Source organism: Pollicipes pollicipes, unplaced genomic scaffold (assembly GCF_011947565.3).
Source record: "Pollicipes pollicipes isolate AB1234 unplaced genomic scaffold, Ppol_2.1 Scaffold_5990;HRSCAF=7108_pilon_pilon_pilon, whole genome shotgun sequence".
Taxonomy (NCBI): domain Eukaryota; kingdom Metazoa; phylum Arthropoda; class Thecostraca; order Pollicipedomorpha; family Pollicipedidae; genus Pollicipes; species Pollicipes pollicipes.
Window position 1 is genome coordinate 14297 of NW_023596792.1, and position 14574 is coordinate 28870.

Sequence of the window (14574 nt, forward strand, 5' to 3'; positions counted from 1 at the left end):
TGGTTTGCGTGTGAGTTGCTCATTTATAATTTTGTTGGCATACAAATGGAATAAGGATAAAATGCTGCCCGTGTTTCTGTTGCATGCTTGCATAGCACAGCAGCAGGTGTCCTAAACTTCCTTCGGGCAGACCGCATGGAGATGGAGGAGCGAACAGTGCAGCTTCGGCAGGAGCTGGCACTGACCCACCTCTCGACGACGTCGCTGCCGCCGCTCCGGCACGACCTCTTCCTCATCCGGATGGGCGGCGGGCGCGAGCGCAGCCCGGAGCCGGCGGCGGACGCTCCAATGCAGCGGGCCCCGAGCTCCCGCTGTGCCGGCCCGGTACAGCGGACCCGGAGCTCCCGCGGCGCCGGTCCGGTGCAGCGGGTCCCGAGCTCCCGCGGCGCCGGTCCGGCTCGAGGACGGCCGGCCCGCCGCTCGCCGCGGGCTGCCGACCCGCCCGTCGGCCGCGCGGCGGCGCGGGCGGCGACCCGAGGCGGGACCGGCGCTCGTCGCGCGGCTGAGGAGCCGACACAGCCGGCGGCCCCGACCGCGGTCACCGGCGACGCCCGTGCCGCGGCCGCGTCGGCCGGAGCACGCCGACAGGGACGCCACACCGCCACCGCCGAACGCAAGCGCAGGCCTCGAGGATCAGGCCTGCGAGGCCGGCCTCGACCCCAGCGTCTGGGGGGCGCTCACAGAGGGCTCCCTGGTCTGGGCCAAGCTGGGCGCGTCCAAGTGGTGGCCAGGTATGTAACAGCGCAACGCAGTGCTGCAAAGTCTTCCTGAAAACTTTTGAGAAGTGCCGTTATCAATGTGCTACGTGCATCGTTTGTCTAGATGTTTGGAGTGTAAAACATCCCACGAACCATAGAGGCGATCCTTAAGTTTGCCCCAATGAAATCTGATTGTAGACACAATCGCTCATCGCTAAAAAAAAATCAGATACGGCCTCGGGACGTCGTTATTGTAACAACATGGTGCCACGGTTTCTACTAAAATGTGTTCTACTCTTCTATCAACTGCATATTCAGGTTAATTATCTAGCCAAAACATGGTCTGTCGGGGAAAGTTCCTCCACCGACTGCTGCTGCGAGCAAAAGGTTTCGGCGTCACAGAATGTTTCCTTCCCTGTGCTGAAAACGCGACCAGTGTGGTTCTGTGCTGGCCGCCAGGGATGCTCGTCAAAGGCGAGCGGGGTGGTATGCTGGCCTCCAGGGACCGGCCCTGGGTCTACTGGTTTGGCGATCACCGAATCTCAGAGGTGGGAAGTCACGGCACCTCCACGGCGAGGCAGTTAATATATTGTCTGTACGGAATTAGAGTGCTAAGATGAGATCGTTCCGTTCAAGGTTGAAAACTACCTGAGCTACCCATGCTTTGGTGTAGTGTTAAGATCGAGACATATCAGTCATGCGGCTCATGGCGTAAATGTCCTGCGGGATATTTTGATTCCAATTTCAGGTCTATCCCATGCAACTCTTCCCAGAATGTCCGTCGGTATTGCTACGGGCAATTATAGTTTTTACTGTAGTAGCAGTGTGAGACCCCTAAACTCACTGGATAGAAAAAAAATTGCTCTCGGTGCAGAAATATACCGGTCGCGCTTGTTGGCTGCTGAGCTGCTATATTCTGTCCCTGCAGACTTTCGACGATGAGGCCAGAGCTCGATAGCCTGCCGTGGTTATGCTTCGGACCGATCAGTCATGCTTAGAAAGATGTCCGCCCTAACAAAAAGCTCCGAAAAAATCAGCTGGGTTCTTGTCAAGCCGGCAAGAAGGTTAACCCGTTGCCCGGCCAGGTCGGGCCCGCCGCACCAACTTCGCACGGCATTGTGGGAGTAGAGAGAGGGGGGGGGGGGGCTGAGTGAGCCTTCGTGTCTTCCAGTTTGTCCGTTTGACTTCACCTCTATGAAAATTGGCACGTTGGTTAGTGTGCAAGGTGTGGAAACGGCGTAGTTGGGATTATTATATATTCGGGCTTGGCAGGAAGCTCGGGCAGGATACTGCCCATGTCCTCATACAGTGCAGTTCTCCCCTAGGTGATGTAATGGTTTGCCCGTCCCTAGAAGCATCGGTTGGTCGACGGTCCGGCCGTCTTTGTTCACGGCTCTGTTTGAAACGGTTAGGAGGTGTCGTTGCTTATAGCCCGACCTGGTCTAGCTCGAAGTCCGGCACCCCGGACCGCTCGGCTGGTAACATCCGGGCCGTTCTATGTCTTCTCGCCGGCAAAGGAGGAATATGATGTGGTTAAATCAGTCATTCTTGTCAGACTGTCAGCAAATCTCGGAATGTCTGGTAGGAAACGTTGCTGCGCCCTTAACCGCCTGCGTAGGTTGATTTAGACATCCACATTTGCGACGGGAGTCACGCGTGCGTCATATCCTTCCTGTATCATAAATTGTGACAGAATATGAGCATCAATTCAGTCGTGAGGTTTGCGCGGTTGGGCGTAGAATGCTTAACAAAATCTGGTTGAACTGATTGGCACAGGCCGAGCATTGAGCTGTCCGCGCCGTGAGCTATGGGACAAACCACCTAAGACAAACCAGTGCGCACCTGTCCTCGTACTGTCACCGACGGAGTGCTGCCCGCGATGGCGACAGGTGGTGCGGGACCGCGTGGTCGAGTTCGCCGCCGGCTTCCGCTCGCTGGTGCAGCCCGCCTACCGGCTGCAGGCGTACCAGCTGGGCCTGGTCGAGGCACTCCGGGTGAGGGACTGGCGTCAGCGGCGCCGGCTTATGCTGGCCCGCTGGCTGATGGCGGAGCGGTGTGCGTGGTGTTCGATCCTGTGCACCCCGGCCCCATGAGGCGGTCTCGCGGGGACTGGCTTCTGCCGGCAGAGTTACTCATCGCGTGTCATGCATGGTGTCCTTGGCTTGTATTCGCCCGTGAGTAGAGGATTTAAAAGGAACGGATGTTAGTGCTGTAAGTTTCTGACATTCATGACCATGTGCTAATGCCGTGATGGTAGGCGTGGGCTTTGTTTGCCAGCCAATTTAAAAAATAACATCGAAATGGTGTCCGGTTTGAAGTCGAGACCGGCCAAATGACTGAATGTCAACGACGCAACAGCGATTCGGAACTCCACCATTCATGATGAGATCAGTTCCATTGTCACAGCGCGTCTGCTGGTGTCTAAATGTTACATGAGCTGAGTGTTGTCCGTCGGTTTATTTCTCTCCCGGGCCTGAGAATGCTCCCTTGTGGTAGATTAGACCGGTCCTGTGGCTGTACTCGAAATCGTGAGAGACCGCTGATCGCGCACACGATCGACATGGAGCGCCGTGTTTCAGGAGTGCCGCCGGCGCCTGGGGCTGGATCCGGTGGCCGGCTCCACTCACCAGGTCATCAGCTGGGGCCAGTCGGCCATCGACGACGGGCTCACGTTCGAAGGTCGGTCCAGGTGGTCGGCGCACCGGCTGCTGGTGGTCGGCGCGGCTGCTGCAGGCAGACGCTGTATAGTCGGGACTGAATTTACTTCTTGCAAACAGGCCTTGGGATGGAATGGGCTACCGTTATGTCACGCTGCTGCAGTCGCTCATTTGGAGAATGCATGACTTCGTGTCGTTACTCGAGTTAGTTTGTCGATTTGTGCAGCATTCCGTAATTAATCTGTCTCGGAGTATTCACCTCATTGGACACATTAAACGAGAACAGTTTCCTGTGTGAATAGGAGCACTTGCATTTAGCGGGTTACTTGTGAATCTAGTATGGGGGTCGTCTGTACGTTACGTTACGCGTGGACGGAGACGGAGGTTAATGAAACGTTGCCGGGACGGAACAGGGGAACAACAAAATATTATGCTCAGATGTGGTCTCAAATCATGCCTGTCTTTTTAAAATGTCTTAAACACCAATGCCGGATATTGTTGGCTTCCTCTCATGGCAAGCAGCACTCGTGTTTGTTTGTCTCAAGGGCCATTGCTCAACTAGGGGCCAAAAGAATGCTGTCTTTAATCGGTGCGTGTCCAGTGGGAAACCTGGGGAGGGGGCTGAAGGTGACCACAATGCGGGATGGAGCTTATGGACGGGCCATGTTATGCATGTGATTAAAATTTAGGCACAAATTGCTATGACTTCTAATTTAATGTACATAAGTGGTGTCCGATCATGCCCATGAAGTCGCATTGGCATGTGAAAAGAGCCAATGAACGGATGGCTCCGGATGCTCCAGATGGCGTTGGGGAGGCTGACGCCCTTGCCGCCGCCAGATGTCAGCATACCGGCTGGCGTGCTGTCCCACCTGGCGGGTATCGCGGCGAGCCAGCGTCGGGCCCGGGACGAGCCGGGCCCGGGGGAGCGGCCGGCGCCGGCCAGGAGTCACTCGCCGCCCCCCGACGGCAGAGGTCAGTATCAGGCGGGCCTCTGACGACGGAGACCACAGGACGGAAGCGGGACGGGGTGGTACAGTCAGCCGCCGTGAATGCTGTCACCAGTAACTATGCCAGATTATGTCTACGAGACGGGGTTTCGTGTGGTTCACTGGGTACAAATACACATCAGATGATTCAAACGGCATCTGGCCTTTGCAATGTATCCACAGCTAGAAGAAGCCGTCATCCCATGACCGAACGTCACGTGAGGGCCGTCATTCCGTGACCAAATGTCGCCTGACGGTCGTTATCCTGTGACCAAACGTCACCTGACGGCCGTCATCCTGTGGCCTAAGGTCGCCTGACGCTCACGCCCTCCCCTCAGCCGAGTGGCTGCGTCGCACGGCCGACCCGTCCGCCGGCCTGGAGGCGGTGTGTGTGGCTTGCGGCTCACCGGAGGTCGCCGATGGCCACCCGCTGGTGGTGGGCGGCCTCTGCGCGCCCTGCCAGGACGCAATCCGCGACACCATGTTCGCCATCGCCGAGGACGGCATCAGCGTGAGTGTCGTTGGTCGCAGCACTATGAGCACACTGACCTTATCAGTACGAGTGTTGCTGGTCGCAGCACTGTTAGCACGCTGACCTAGACAGCGTGAAGGTCGTTGGTCGCAACACTGTGAGTACGCCGACCTTAACAGCGTGAGTGTTGCTGGTCGCAGCACCGTGAGCACGCTGACCTTAACAGCGTGGCGCCGGTCGCAGCACTGTGAGCACGCTGGCCTTAACAGCGTGAGTGTCGCTGGTCGCAACGCCGTGAGAACGCTGACCTTAACAGCGTGAGTGGCGCTGGTCGCAGCACTGTGAGTGTGTCTGGACTGGGTACTGGAGCCGTCACCGCCGTCCGTCTTTTCCGGTAGATCTTTCCTACATCCTGCACTGTCATATGCACTTCGGGCTGTGTTTTGATATTGGGCTGTTGTACGACAATGACAATGTGACAAAAAGGCGGCGGCTTTATCCTCAACCATTCTGGCTATTTTGCAGCCCTACTGCGTGGTCTGTTCTCGTCTGGGCCAGCTGTTAATTTGCGACGAGATGACCTGCAATAGGTCAGTGACCCATTTGGACTCCGCTCGCCTCCGATGACGTCACGGAAGTTGGCCCCACCGCATGCAAACGTGCTGATCGGACGGTAGTTATTTTCACGAGTTTTTTCACCACTTGGTGCATTAGGAAGGATGTCAACGAGTAAAATCACTGGGCTGACTGTTCGTAGCCCACGCCAAGTTTGTGTTCATTAAGGTTGCAAATATGTGTTTTTTACACAAAACTTCTCATGAAGTACGTGACTACGCAATATGGAACGCATTGCGCGCTGATGAGTTAGGCCGCCTACTTCTGATGTATCACTTGTGCTCACGCGACTGAGGAATGAACCTGGACAGCCGCCAGCGGCCTGAGAGCCTGTCGCTGTGACGGAGGACTGGTGTACGCTCTGCTCCGGTGCCACAGGGGCTTCTGCTCGGTGTGTCTGAGCGTGCTGATTGATGCGGGCGCGCCGGAGCGGCTGGCCGCGCTCCCCACCTGGCGCTGCCCCTTGTGTCACGTGTCCGGTGACGCCAGCCCGCTGCGGGGTCGCGCCGACTGGAAACACCGGGTACGTCCGAAGCGGGTCCGCCGGGAGACGCGACGCGCCTGCTGCCAGCCCGCCCGGGCCGCGCGGCACAACCGGGCTTGACACGCCGCCATTGAGATAAGGCTGAAATACCGGATCGGCTCGCCACGCTGGGAGTTTAAGCAGATTGCGTGTAGTGTCGAAAGCCTACGGGTAAACTGTAGCAAACTATGTATAATATCTCACAATATTCCTCTCTTGCTGTCACTCCCCCCCCCCCACACACACACACGCACACGCGCACACACACTCGGTGCGCTCCACCGTGGTCATGCTCCCTTCCGCGCCCGTCCTTGTGCCAGGGTTGCCAGGTGACGTTTTATTGGCGTGGACGCTGCTCCCCTGTCAGTGACGCCGCCACTGCTGCACTCTGCTCACCAGGTGGCGCGTCTCTTCACCCCGCGCTCCTGCCCAACCCTGCGCCTGCCGGTGGAGCAGTTCAAGAACAGGCGGCCCATCCGTGTGCTGTCGCTCTTCGACGGAATCGCCACAGGTTAGCCGCTCACCGTCGGTCCCAGACTCCCCGATCTTCCGCCTGTCGCTTGATCCGAGTGTGTACCCCCGCGTCTTAACGCGGGGTACACACTGGAGGTCTCCGATATTTGCTTTAGCATGCTGATTTGCAGTTGATTACGACTGATTCAACGCAGTATAGATTTGGCTTCATCTTCCAATGCACGTTGATGAAAGCCAATTGTGGCGGGCTGGGAAAGTGCCGCCGAGCTGGAGTCCCCAGGGCGGTTTTGCGCGGCAGGGATGCAGGTGCTGAGCCAGCTGGGGGTCGCCGTGGAGGTGTACCTGGCCGCCGAGACGGACCCGGACGCTATCCACGTGACCGCCATGAACCATCCCCGCGTCACCCAGCTGGGTGCGGTGGAGACGCTCACCGATGTCAAGGTCAGGTCATGTCCGTGCGGCCGCGGTCGTGTGGGCTGGAGGTGTTCAACCCTTTTTTGGTCAGCTCCTGTCATAGACGATGGCAGTGTAGTCAGTGTTGTCAAAAACCGGGGGTAAATGGTGTATTCCTGTAGGCTCAGAGCGGTTGCCATATTGCGTGGTGCGTGCTCTTGGGTTCAGATTGACGTGTATCTTAACTACGTGTTTTTAACTTGAACATCTTTGGTCAGTGTGATGAAGAGTAGGGTCCTGAGCGGGCGGGAGGCAATCAGACCGCACCGCTAGCTGGGTGCCAGCAGGGTGTGTCCGCTTAGACCGCACCGCCAGCGGGTGTGTCCGCTCAGACCGCACCGCCAGCTGGGTGTGCCCGCTCAGACCGCACAGTCAGCTGGGTGTGTCCGCTGTGTGCAGATCTCTGAACTGGCGCCGGTCGATCTCGTGCTGGCCGGATCGCCCTGCACCGACCTCAGCGTGGTGAACCCGGCCCCGGCGCGGCCTCTACGGTCAGTGAGGGGATAGTTGACCTCAAGTCTGACTCTGATGATTATGGTGGTGCATCCACTTATATGGTGTGTTCCTGTCTCAGTGTTATGCAGCGCGCTTTCGAGATGTATGCATGATGCTACTTAATAGTCTCAACAACAGATCCTGGAGGCGTTTTCTTCTGGGTTCTCGTGTGTTTCTTCTTGTACTATGTTTGTCACACTTACGGAAGGTAGGATGATATTTTAAAGAAGCGTGAAAAAAATCACTTCGAGGTAACCACATTTTGAATGCGTTAAGTCGCACAAAAGATTTGCTACAATGAAGATCCCTACATACAATATTCTGAGTACAGACCTGCATGTGTGCATAATGCTTAATCCTGCGCAAATGTACTTGTGTGTGATACAAAAGGTCAAGTGCGGCCTTGTCACCAGCCTTCACTAGCCTTGGCGCCTCACGTCAACACTGGCCCCGACTACCGCCACCCTAAGAATCCAGCACCAGCCGCCTGCTAACCGTGCAGTGGCTACTGAGAACGTGTAAGGTACCATGCAAGGTCATGACGGTGCTGCCCGCCGTAGCCGTTTCCCCTGTGGGGAAGCTGTACGCGTTTTTTTTCAGATGGGCATCCATGCGATCATGGTGCGCCCGATCCAGAGACCGTTCTTCCACAGCGTCACCTGCCCAACCATGATGCTGCAACTATAAGCAACATGACCGAGGAGGTGTTACGTGCTGTCAGGTGTGTTGTGTCTTACCACTAATGATGATGATATTTCATTTTCCAGATCCCGAGGGCACTGGCATTTTGTTCTTCGATTTCTACCGGATTCTACGTAGCGTGGAAGTGTGTAACGAGGGCCGACATGTGTTCTGGCTCTTTGAAAATGTGGCCTCCATGCCTCTGGAGTACCGGAAGGTGATATCCAGGTGACTACTCTTCCCGCAAGGCATCATTGTGAACTGTTTGACGATTTCATTTCTGTAGGACCTCTCTAAGTCCTTCCCCGTTGAAGGGCGTGTGTGTATGTGTCATCAGCTATTTTTGGTGATTTGTATGCGATAATTTTTTAGACAAATGTAGTTGGAAACAGATCTTTGACACAAGTTATAGCATGCATGCATGATACTGAGCGGTCTTAAGTAGACAGGGGAATACCTGTAATAACAGGCAACAAAAATGTGGAGTGCTCGTCCTAACGAGCTCAGTGCGCACCTCACGACTATGATAGAAGTAGACGATGGAAAGTGTAGAAAAAACAAGACAACATTAGAAATAATTATCTCATTGTATTACATTTTGATTATATTGCTGAACACCGCGAGATATCTAAGGCGTCATTGAATCCCAAACTTCCGTTATATCTGGTAAAAAGAACCGAGTCTCATTGCTATAGCAAGTGTGGATGTCATGCCTGTTCCAAGTATCGCCCGTTTATTCGCTTTATTACATCGTCCGGTTTATTGAAGAACGTTTATTTTCTTTGCGTGTGTAGTCTTTCCTCGCCATCATTACGCATGCAAAACAGCAGAAGCCTTAGTTTTTTTCTGAATTACCTCAAGTATAAGTGCATGCTGTGTTTGTGTGCACTGAGGTGAAGAGTCCTGTGGAATCACCCGTCACTACTGGGAAACTTCCTGTCACTCGTGCCTCAACAGGTAGCCGTGGGCTGATCTCATAAAGGGTCCTAAAGGGTCCTGATCCCGGCGGAGGGTCGTCCTTCCAGTGGCTCTGGTGTGCTGTGCGTGGCCTGTTCAGTGCGGCCCCTGACCTGCAGGTTCCTGCAGATGGAGCCGGCGCTGATCGACGCCAAGCACTTCTCGCCGCAGAGTCGGCCCCGCTTCTTCTGGGGAAACATACCAGGTGGGGCCGGCCGGCGGCAGGCACCGACAGCGCCCACAGCGTCCGCCGCGTTCGAGCCAGGTCGCGCTACCTTACCTGATGATGACGTTTAATCGTCTTTGTGGCTTAAGAGAACACAGCCTGTTTAGCTCCAGTCGGATGGTCGTTGACACCACTGTCCTCGTCTGTGGTAGTTGTTCACACAACATTCCGACCTGTTTTATCTCCGGCTGTCGTCTGTTGTTGGCTGGTCCTGAGAAGAGGCTGAGGATGCTTGACTTGCAGCCATGCAGTATCGCTCGCATGGTCTTTTCAGCCAATCTTGAACTGGTCCAATGCCTGCTCATACCCTGAAGCTCATCAGTGCAGTACGGGCCGCCGTTCGTCCTCTATGTCCTCTGTGTGACCTGTCCGTGTTGTTCAGATTGGCTCTGTCTCCAGGCCTGTTCACACCGCTGCCGCCTCATCTGCTGAACTCAGAGCACAGCATAGCGCCATGTCTGGTGCTGCCCAGCCGCCAGCCGGCCACTGATCAGGTCAGTCTGAACTTAGAGGTCGGTGTGTGGTGACGGCCCTGCCGCCGGCGGGGCCGCCGGCCAGGTTAGTCTGGACTGAGAGCTCGGTATTTGGTGCTGCCCTGCCGCCAGCCGGCTACCGACCAGGTCAGTCTGGGCTCAGAGCTCGGCCCTGCCTTGGTCCAGTGTGCAGACTCTCAGCTGGCTCTGAATGGGCATGGTACTGCAGAGCCACGGTCTTTGGCCGCGTCAAACGGAGATGGAGATAATGTATTCAACCACAGCAGAGAACAGGGCAGGCTTGCGTCGTAGATTGTTCTAAACGCAAGCTCGTCTGTGAAAGCCATTCAAAGGCACTAAATTGGAAAAGCGCATGGGGGTATCTCGGCAATGGGACTAGCATCTGTTGTCTCTCGTCTCGCTCACGAGATGGCGCTGGTGTCACCAGGTGGGCTGCGTCACCACCAGCCGCAACTCGCTGCGCCAGGGTCGGCTCAGCCTCAGCCCGGTCGTCATGGACGGGCAGGGTGACGTCATGTGGATCACCGAGATAGAACAGGTGACGTCACGTGTGCTGGCGGTATGAAAAAGACAGGATTCGACCCGCCCTGGATGTCCCGAAGGCCGGATTTATTTCGGCCTGCCTCAATTGATTGCTTAGTAGACCATTGGGAACGTTTGAACTGAACTGTTAGTGACATGACAGTGATAGCGGAAGACCAGCCGACCCCTTGCTTGCCCTCCCCCCGTACCGGGTTATTGCTGCGGTCATCCGCCGGCGGGGACCGGTGCCGAGTGGTCGGAGCTACCAGCCTCGTCCTAGCGCCCGCAGGGTCCGTCTACAACACGGTGGGCTTCCTTCCTGTGTTGAACCACCTACAGGTGATTTTTTCTGACCCGATGACGGCGTTTGCATGCCAGAGAGCTCGAACTCATGCGGGGTTCCATAAATGTGACTTCGAGAGGGTGAGCAGCAAGTTCTTTGCAGTAGTGTCATGACATTTACACGGCTTGATGTTAATGCTCCAGATTTGAGCTCAGTCCTCAGATGTGTGAGAGTTATTGCCGGTCACACTGTCACTGTTTTGTGATTATGGCCTGCTCTGACCGGGCTGTGTGGCTTCCCAGATGTTTGGCCTACCCCGCCACTACAACCGACCCTCGGCAGCCTGGGCCCTCAGAGGCGCCAGCAGCTGCTGGGGCCGAGCCTGGAGCGCGCCCGTCGTCCGGCACATTCTCAGCAGCCTGACGCCGTTCTTCAGCGGGGCGTCTTCCGACACATCCTCAGCAGCCTGACGCCGTTCTTTCAGCAGGGCGTCGTCCGACGCGTCCTCAGCAGCCTGACGCCCTTCTTCAGCATGGCGTCGTCCGACACATCCTCAGCAGCCCGACGCCCTTCTTCAGCAGGACGTCGTCCGACACATCCTCAGCAGTCTGACGCCCTTCTTCAGCAGGGCGTCGGCCGATACATCCTCAATAGCATGACGCCCTTTAGCAGAGCATTTCACACATTCCCTGCAGTCTGACCAGTCTAACTAAGCTGCGGTCTGACAGTCCTTCTTTGTAGTGACTTGATTTTCAGAAGAGATTTACATATCATGTCATGCAATGTTGCATGGCCTGCTTGCAATATGCAAAGAACCAGATGAAGATACATGTATCTCTGCACATCAATACAGTATGGCTGCACAACAATCAAAAGCTGATGTGTATAATTACATGTCACACTCTGGTCTTGTACACTTGTTTACAATGAGGATGTGATATGTACAGGCTAACAAGGACAGGAAAGCCTCGAATGTCTACTGCTTTGCGAGTTGATATAGAACTAGATAATGCCCTCTTGTTGATCTTGAAGCTCATAGAACATCACTAATTTTGATGGGTGTGGCATCTTATTGTCCATCGTTTACGGTCGGCATTGGCGTATTTTGCTGACATTTGAGCAGATATCTGTGTTATCCTTGGCGCAATTAAGTCCTTCAAAGTTGTGCTAATCTGGTGATTATATTCCGTGAGATATTGTGGATCACTAATATTGGTGTTAGCTGCTGAAGCAACTGGTGCAACTGAATGAAAGCCAAGTGGTTGATTGCTCAATTCTCAGCAACTAATTGACTGAATCGTGCAAGGGCATTTCGTGTATTTCGTGCATCTTTACATTACAATAAACCAATGTATGCAACAGTTTCAATTATGCAAGGATGACGAACTGCAGCTCTGCTGGCGGTTTAGACGGCGTGTGAATATTTTGAATGTGACTAGGGGCCTCGGCGCATAGCATACCTCTTCTGTTCACACCACGGAAACGTCATGACCCGACTTGGGAAAGGTCGAATCAGGCTGTACCCCAGACCTACAACGTTGTCTTACGAACAGAAAACTTGTTGGACGGCTAAATTAGGACTACGCCACGTCCCCCGCACTGGTCCCATTCGTACGTGCCGACCGCAGGGCTGTGACGACGCAGCATTCTTGGGCTGTGGTGAGGGGCCAGAGAGTGGCCGAGGGAAGGGAGGGAGGGAGAAATCCGGAGACCCTCTGCGACTACGAGAATTGGAGAATGTCGGAGGACATCACGGGATGTCATGGTTCCTGGGAGCGATCAGATGGACGTATGGATGGGCGCGGCACAAGGGGATATCAGCCTGGGTGGGTATGGGGTCATACTGGGGGACAATCTGGTTGCGATAATAATATCTGTTATCGGGAAAATAAGCGTGGCACAGGACATGTATTGTGATGTTAGAGGAAAATCGTGAAAATAATTTGGAAAGGATGTCTATTCCCCGTCCCCTACTGTGATGACAAGCTATGGCCTTGCCCAATAAAAATGATTTCAAGAAAGCCTACAAAATTGTGCAGTCGACCACGATTCGTGAGTGCAGATAACGTGTATTCTGGATTATCTACAATGCCGTCATCAGGTGTGTTTCTCGCTTGATGCGGAAATACAATTATACATTCAGACTCATTAAGATCATAGACATCCTTGGGCTAGCAGAAATGGCGTCTGGAGCGGTGGCAAGGTTTGTGCCTCATTGATAGGAATTAAGGCTTTCACTTGTGTCAGAAGTTCCGCGGCCTGCGATTCAAGGAGTCCGTGTTAAGTATATATGTTCTAGGGTTGTCGCGGTCATTTGTCCTTCCAGATAATTTTTAATGTCGGGGCTGCTTATAGCTGGTGCGCAAGAAACGTCTACTGAGTTAATGCCTGTAATATTGAGGGTGTCTCAAAATCTCAGGTTAGGTTATGTTTCATTTCCAAATTCATTCTCATTATTCTGATAAATACTTGGGTTAATGTGCCTGTTTGGCTTCGTTGCCATTATCACACATGATGTGAGGAGTGGTAACCTAAATGCACATGTTTTGCTTCCTACATTTTTAAAATGAAGCTGCGATTAGTTGGGACTACACAACCCAAAATTGTAAATCAACTGAATTAGGGTGAAGTGAAGTAGCTTTAGCTGTGCCAGTGTTTGGTTAGTTTAGTTGACATGGATTAGAAACAAAAGGAGATTATGGGCAGAGGCTGTCATCTTGAGTGTTTTGAAAATAATCCTTGTCCTTGGCTGGGTTTAAAAGTTCCTCAGGGCTGGAAATGCTCTTCAAAGGTCCATGTCTCTGTGCATTACACAACCAAAGTTTGCAAGCAATATGGAAGCATGATTGTGATACTTGGAGCCACAGGCTGGACCAGTCCATGTCTGGCTGCCTAAAATTTTGTATTTTCTGTGCTGGCCTAGCCTATTTCTTCATCCTTTTTGGAGGGTAATATTGTGGCTATCATTGATTGTACATTATTCTGACAACAAGCAGTACAGTTCTTAAAAGCTGGTCTGTAATCTTGTCAGACTTTCATGCAAACTCTCAGGTGTGGTTCTCTTTCCAAAATGGCAGACCATTTCTGGTACAGTTCAGTTCACTACAGTTCTGATACTCCTGTTCTGTTTCTGACCCTTTTCAGTCCAGGTAAATCATGCTGTACAGCTTACTTGCCTGTCTGGTCTCAAAACATGGGTCTAGGACAAAGATGGGTAACAAAATGACACTCTGTTCACTTTTGTGATGCTCTCATTGTTGTTCCACCTCAAAATAACTGAGGAAGCTTAAATTTGAATGATGTGTTCTTGCTCAGGTATATATGCTTGAAACAGCCTTTGCTCTTGCTATATGTACCAATGGAGTGATGTTGGGCCCGCAGGTTCAGTAACATGTGACTTCCATTTTAAGGTTATGAGATTACATTGTACAAAGGTTGTTATTTCAGGGATTTGGATATTGTGAAGTGCATATATGCTTTTGTTTTTATTGTCTTGCTGGTCACACTGCAAATCTGTCATTCAAGTTATTAACCTGGACAAAAAGTGTGATTAACTGAGGTTGTGATTGTGGAAATTTGATGTGCCATGTACAATATGTTTACTGTCATGACATATCCTGCATTATATACCCACAAAATTGCCTGTGTGTAGTGAAAAGTTGTGTGTGTCTAAAGCAATGATGTGGGTTGTTTAGGTAAATCAAATCAAGTGTAGTGTGATACATTTATCTGGCCCGGTACATGCCTCATCAGCTATTTCATCAGTTTTATTGGTTCCATTTATTGCATAACTATTCATTTTTCAGGGATTTCATCAAGAACAGCTATGTTTCACTGAAGAAAGCCAATCCTGACTTCCCTATTCTAATTCGGGAATGCAGTGGGATTCACCCTAAACTTTATGCGAGATATGGTAAGCACAATATGTCTTGTGTTGTATTACACTTAGGCAACCCATTTTATGAGATAATTTAACTCCAAATGTCACAGTCATGGCCTCTCCTGCAGAAAGCGAGCAAGGACCAAAGTTGGCCT

General features: G+C 53.0%; 3 protein-coding genes and 1 long non-coding RNA gene across 4 annotated transcripts; all 4 read left to right on the forward strand.

The window, feature by feature from the left end:
* Window positions 1-288: 288 nt before the first annotated feature.
* On the forward strand, window positions 289-1710 carry LOC119104167 (DNA (cytosine-5)-methyltransferase 3A). The gene is made up of 4 exons (XM_037227847.1): window positions 289-324; window positions 578-731; window positions 1158-1246; window positions 1627-1710. Exons 1-4 carry the CDS (start codon window positions 289-291, stop codon window positions 1654-1656), a joined length of 309 nt encoding a protein of 102 aa, XP_037083742.1. The 3' UTR covers window positions 1657-1710.
* A 900-nt stretch (window positions 1711-2610) lies between these two features.
* Window positions 2611-4323, forward strand: LOC119104164 (uncharacterized). Its single transcript, XR_005094879.1, has 3 exons — window positions 2611-2692; window positions 3278-3377; window positions 4196-4323. It is a non-coding gene; the product is annotated as an uncharacterized LOC119104164 (long non-coding RNA).
* A 102-nt stretch (window positions 4324-4425) lies between these two features.
* Window positions 4426-8063, forward strand: LOC119104165 (DNA (cytosine-5)-methyltransferase 3C). Its single transcript, XM_037227845.1, has 8 exons — window positions 4426-4456; window positions 4683-4855; window positions 5342-5406; window positions 5810-5954; window positions 6354-6465; window positions 6727-6869; window positions 7281-7376; window positions 7977-8063. The coding sequence occupies exons 1-8, from the start codon at window positions 4426-4428 to the stop codon at window positions 8061-8063; spliced, it is 852 nt and encodes a 283-aa protein (XP_037083740.1).
* Window positions 8064-8153: 90 nt separating this feature from the next.
* Window positions 8154-11009, forward strand: LOC119104166 (DNA (cytosine-5)-methyltransferase 3C-like). Its single transcript, XM_037227846.1, has 5 exons — window positions 8154-8285; window positions 9134-9219; window positions 9640-9734; window positions 10162-10272; window positions 10842-11009. The coding sequence occupies exons 1-5, from the start codon at window positions 8254-8256 to the stop codon at window positions 11007-11009; spliced, it is 492 nt and encodes a 163-aa protein (XP_037083741.1). The 5' UTR covers window positions 8154-8253.
* Window positions 11010-14574: the final 3565 nt, after the last annotated feature.